Below are 5,963 nucleotides of genomic sequence, written 5' to 3' on the forward strand. Positions count from 1 at the left end.
ACTGTTTTTATGTATTCAAGAAATTCAATTGCGTATGACTAGTACCTTGGGTTTCTTGGAGGTACTTGATTTCGAATATGTTCTCGAAAGATATGGAATATTTTTATAATTTTAATTAGGTACCTGGTGCATGTGTGCACTTCTCACAATAGTAACTAACTGCATTTTTGGTTTGATCGGTCTCCAATCATTTAGAGATAGCTAGATTCTACTAATAATGCATGTTTGATTGCAACAGGGATGGATGCATGCATGCAGGTTGAATGTGCTCGTGTGACTGCATGTGTCTAGTAGTGAGTTAAAGAGGCATCTAATATTGTTGTACATGGGACCAAGCTTTATTGATATTTTTTCACCTTAATTTGGTGTTTGTGTCCTTTTACTATTGCATTCTTTCACTTTTAGTATGATGGAGCAAGCAACGGTTGAGAAGACTAAACTAACTGGTGTCGCCCACCTGGCTTGCACATTGGTCATGCATGGGACAAGAGACAAGAGTTTTAAAGTTAAATTGTTTAGAATTCTAGGATAAGATACTCCAACTCAGTGTCTAGTCGTACATCACACCAATTCAAGTTGGTTAATTGCTTGGATTCCTTCACTTTCTTGCTTACTAGGATAATTATTTTGAGATTTTCACTGCTCATAAATATCAATATTTTTTTTAACATGGTATTAATACTAAGTAGCTCCTGTACGATCTATTTTATACTTAAAGTTTGATTCAAATCCTAGACCAATTAATTAAAAGATATAAGTCATTATTACTTGTGTAAACTATTATTCATACACGTAAATATCAATTGTTTATATAGAAGGACTCTTAAAAAAATCATGTCTATAGAAGGTGTTTTAATTCGACGAGTATTGCTGAAAGTAAACTCATATTTGACATTCAATTAAATTATAGACAGGAAATCATGATTATATAAATTAAGGTTGGAGTTGCGATTATGATAATTACTTTATGATCCTTCAAATTGAGAAAAATATTTTTATAATAAATTTAAGTTTTTATTTAAAAAATGAAATAACTTTTTATGTGTATATTAAAGAAGGAAAAAATTAAATGTACACCTTAATTAATTTTAAAGTGTGTGGGTGAAAGGAAAATTTGTAAAGAGTATTAAAAGAAGAAAAATAATTTAATATATGTGATAAATGATGTGATAGAAAATAAAGAGTGATATGTAAAAAAAAAAAATGGAAGTGAGATGGAAGAAAAGTTTAGTATATAAAATTAATGGAAGAAAAAATGGTTTCAGTCATATTATGCATTTTTTTTTTGGTAAAATTGGCATATAAAATTTAATTTTTAAATAAAAATACGTAATTTGCATTGTATTAATCAAGTTTATTAAATTTGAGTGCTCAGAAATTGCTCTCAATTCCTTCTCAGTGTGGCATATGTGATTTCTCCACCCATGTGAAAGATCTCACATTTTATCTTTTTTAATTTATAAATAGTACTTAATTAAATTTAGTTAATCTAAAGGTTTATTGTTAATATGAAATTATTTTCTATAAGTATAAATTGGAATTGGAATTTACCATACCAAATTAATAATTGATTTATATAATTTATTTTCAAACTCACTCTTCAATTTCAAGTTTCATTTTCATTCAAATTATTATTTTATTTTAAAAGTAGCATTCTCATTTATCTCCTTTTATATTTATTGTTTAAATGCTAAAAAATAAATACACATGATATTTTAAAGTGATCATGTGACTACTATATAAATTCTCATACGTTTAAAATAAGAATTATTCTCACTAGATATATCTCCATATATATGTATGTATAAAATTTAAATTTTAAAATACACTAAAATTATTTATTAAGATAAAAATGCATGAATTTTGTTCACCTGTCCTTTGCATGCTTTCTGAATTCATCACTCTGTACTCCTTTTTCATACACTGATAAGTTTTCCTAATTTATAATACATGTCTTGTGAGTTTTTATATTAACCTATTTAATAATTTTCATTTTAATTAATAATGCTTCCAATTTATAATAAATATTTAATTTCATTATTTTTTCATTCAATACTCAAATTTATATTTTTAACCTTTAACTTTTTTTTTTGACAGAAACCTTTAACTTGTATTTATAAATATTCGTCAATGTATATAGTAAGATACTATTTTTTTATGAGTAGATAATATACTATTTATAAGTAAATGTGACAACAACTTTTTTTTATACATAATGCGACTACGATTATCATTATAAAGACTTCAAGTTTAATTTTAAAAACAATGCACCCTACCTCAAATTTGTTTTATTGCTGTAATTATCATAAGAAATTTAGAAAACATATCCATTTCAGTTATTCACGGATTTACTATGCAGCTAGATCTTGCCTGGACTTTACGTTGGGAAGGCTTCTGGCCTTTATGATGCTTTCCATTTGTATAAAGTGCAACAGAATCCACGACCAAAAAGAAAAAATAATCCTATAATTAAAAGTGAAATAGCTTTATATTTTACTAGCATATCAATCCATTCCTCTCCCTCTTGTCACGGGTCTCTCAACCCTCTATCAGATTCATTTCATTCTTAGTGTGTGATTGTTGTGAGGGATGACTATATGAATTCAGGTTTACGGATTGATCGGTTAAGTCCACGATCCTAATGGATAACGGACCTAGATTGATTCGTGGGTTCACGGACTGTTCCACAAACTTCAAAACATGATATATTTAAATTTAAGAATGTTTTATGTTTATTTTTAAAACATTAACACTTTAATAATTGGTTGTGTTTTTGGACTTTTAAATTAAGACATCAAGATTATGTTTATTTGGTGTGTATTTTCTATTTGGACTATTGTTAAAATATTTTTTTATGCTTTTAATATTGAAACGATTATAAATGTGGATATATGTTAGTCTTAAAAACTTTAATATATAGTGTTTAGGACTATTATAAATGTTGATGTATTTTATTGTTATAAATTTTAGCTTAAAAAATGAACGGAAAATTTCTTCTAGTTTTATACATTTTTAATTTTATTTTTTGTTTTTTAAATCATTATTTGGATTCATAGACTAGCCAATTTATCCGCATGTTTGGCAAATCGGATATGGACCTAAAAATTGTCCATTTATTTCATGCATTGGACTTATCTGACTCCTATAAAATAAGGACTTCGCGGGTCAGGTCTTAAACAGTTACCCACCCTTAGTTGTCGTTGTCTCAAGAGAATTTTACAGAGTTAACCAAACACGAGTTATTTTGCTAAATAGATTGTTTCTTTACATATAAATGCAACATAATTTTACACCACTAGGTTAATCTTGAGTTTTATTACATTTGAATATATGAAAAAAATGAGTAATTACAAAATAAATAAATAAAGATTAATGAATGATTCACATTTAAGATAAATAAATTATCCAATTTCCGTGTTTGGTTAGTTTTTTAACTCTATTTTGGTAGAGAAATTATCTGTAAAAAGAATAAATATTAAGTATCAATTTGATTAACGTTAAGTTTAAAGTGTCTGTATTTACAAAAATGGTAAATTTAAATACTAATTAGAATAAAATTAAAGTTTTTGGTATTTATTTGTAAAAATAATAATATTTAAAGATCAATTAAGATAAAATTAAAGTTTAAAGTGTCTATTTATATAAAAAAAAAATAATTAAAGGACTTACTTTTTCTCATTTTGTATTTTGTTTCTTTTATACTGTTCTAACAGAGCTGTCTTCTCTTTTCACAAACCGACCGAAAGACTAGTGATTTTGCCTAACGAGTAACAACCTAGGGAGGAGATTTGCTTAACTTGTTGCTGATAGTGATCATTGAACAACATGAATACGATTGCCCCACTCAACCACCTGTAGCTTAAGGATATGTCGCACATTATTCTTATTGAAGTTTGTTAAGATTTGTCTATTGGAACTGCCTAACAAATTATAGTAGATAAGATTTTTATGCTATTTTTTTGGAAAAATAAAAGTCATGTTGACTGATAGGATAAAGAAGTTTTGATCCTATTCTCTAGGCATGATCTGTTAGTGGTATTATCTTTCTGTTAGTGATGTTATCTTTTTGTTAGCAGTTACTGTCTTTTTCATGTTTTTAAATACGTTGCTTCATATCAGAATAAAATAAGTCTTTGCAGTCCCAATTTCTTTCTTTATGCTCTCTTTCATTCTTTAATATCTCTGCTTGCCATTATTAACAAAAAAACAACAAATTGGTATCTAAAGCTCTTATCTTTAAGGGATCTGTGAGTTGAGAGAAATCGAAATGGAGGGAGAAACATCATACACAACAGGTTCACCACCAATCTTTGATGGTGAGGAGTACGAATTATGGGCTGCAAGGATGACCGCTCATCTTGAAGCTTTGGATCTTTGGGAGGCAGTAGAAGAAAACTATGATGTTCCTGAACTACCTTTAGATCCAACAGTGGCTCAGATGAAGAATCACAGAGAAAGGAAGACCAAAAAGGCTAAGGCTAAAAATTTCCTTTTCTCTATTGTGTCAAAAATTATTTTTACAAGAATTATGAACTTCAAGTCTGCCAAACAAATTTGGGATTATCTCAGATCAGAATATCAAGGCTGTGAAAGAACCAAAGGCATGCAAGTACTCAACTTGGGCAGAGAATTCGAGATGCAGAGCATGAAAGAGACTGAAACAATTAAAGGCTACGCTGACCGGCTGTTAGGCATAGCAAATAGAGTGAGGCTTCTTGGGAAGGACTTTCCTGATGAAAGAATAGTGCAAAAAATCCTAGTCACTATACCCGAGAAGTATGAATCGAAGATATCAGCATTGGAGGAGTCTAAAGACCTGCCAACCTTCACCTTGGGAGAACTCATAAATGCTCTACAAGCCTAGGAGCAGAGAAGAATGATGAGACAAGAGGAGGTGGTACAAGGTGCGTTTCATACGAAAGCACAAAATTCAAGAGGTGGCAAAGACAAGACGAACAACAAATGGAGGAACAAAAAACCAGAAGGCTCCAACAAGCAGCAAGGTGAGACCTTTCCTCCTTGTCCGCATTGCAAAAAGACAAATCATCCTGAAAGAAAATGTTGGTGGAGGCCAGATGTCAAGTGCAGAAAGTGTGGCAATATGGGACATGTAGAGCGAATATGCAAGTCCAAATCAGAGGAAGCAAAGGTGGTTGCGGAGGAACGAGAAGATGAGCAACTATTTGTCGCAACATGCTTTGCCACAAGCAATAGTTCCAGTGATTCATGGTTAATAGACAGCGGCTGCACAAACCATATGACCAATGACCTGAACCTTTTTAAAGAACTTGACAAAACCATTGTTTCCAAAGTAAAAATTGGAAATGGTGATTTCATCTCAGTCAAGGGAAAAGGGACTGTTGCTATTGAAAGCTTGACAGGTTTGAAATATATCTCTGATGTCTTATATGTGCCTGACATTGATCAAAATCTACTTAGTATTGCTCAGCTTGTAGAGAAAGGCTTCAAAGTTATATTTGAAGAAAATTGGTGCTTGATCAAAGATGCAAAAGGAAAAGACGTATTTAGGGTAAAAATGAGGGCTAAAAGCTATGCTTTAAATCTAATGGAGGAGAAGCAAATAGCTTTTTCAAGCATGACCACCAATGTTGAACTATGGCACAAAAGGCTCGGACACTTCCATCTTGCTAGACTTTTATGCATGCAAAAACATGCCTTGGTGAAAGGTGTGTCAATCCTTGAAGACAAGTTAGCCGATTGCGTGGCTTGCCAATATGGTGAGCTAGTCAGAAAACCATTTCCTCAATCAACTTGGAGAGCAACTCAAAAGCTGCAATTAGTTCACACAGATGTTGGGGGACCTCAGAGAGTATCATCTTTAAATGGTAATAAATACTATATTACATTTATTGATGATTATACTAGATTTTGTTGGATTTATTTCTTTAAATCCAAGACTGAGGTTGCTAATATTTTCTGGAAATTTAAAGCATTGGTGGAGA

At 30.6% G+C, this 5,963-nt stretch overlaps 1 protein-coding gene across 1 annotated transcript; it reads left to right on the forward strand.

Annotated features, from left to right (window-relative positions):
- Positions 1-4,267: 4,267 nt before the first annotated feature.
- On the forward strand, positions 4,268-4,864 carry LOC102668003 (uncharacterized). The gene has a single exon (XM_006605095.1). The coding sequence runs from the start codon at positions 4,268-4,270 to the stop codon at positions 4,862-4,864; it is 597 nt and encodes a 198-aa protein (XP_006605158.1).
- Positions 4,865-5,963: the final 1,099 nt, after the last annotated feature.

The sequence above is a fragment of the Glycine max genome, chromosome 19 (assembly GCF_000004515.6).
Source record: "Glycine max cultivar Williams 82 chromosome 19, Glycine_max_v4.0, whole genome shotgun sequence".
NCBI classification, from domain to species: Eukaryota; Viridiplantae; Streptophyta; class Magnoliopsida; order Fabales; family Fabaceae; genus Glycine; species Glycine max.

Coding starts and splice junctions, on each gene's coding strand:
- LOC102668003 (XM_006605095.1), top strand. CDS start 4,268: ATGGAGGGAGAAACATCATACACAACAGGTTCACCACCAATCTTTGAT.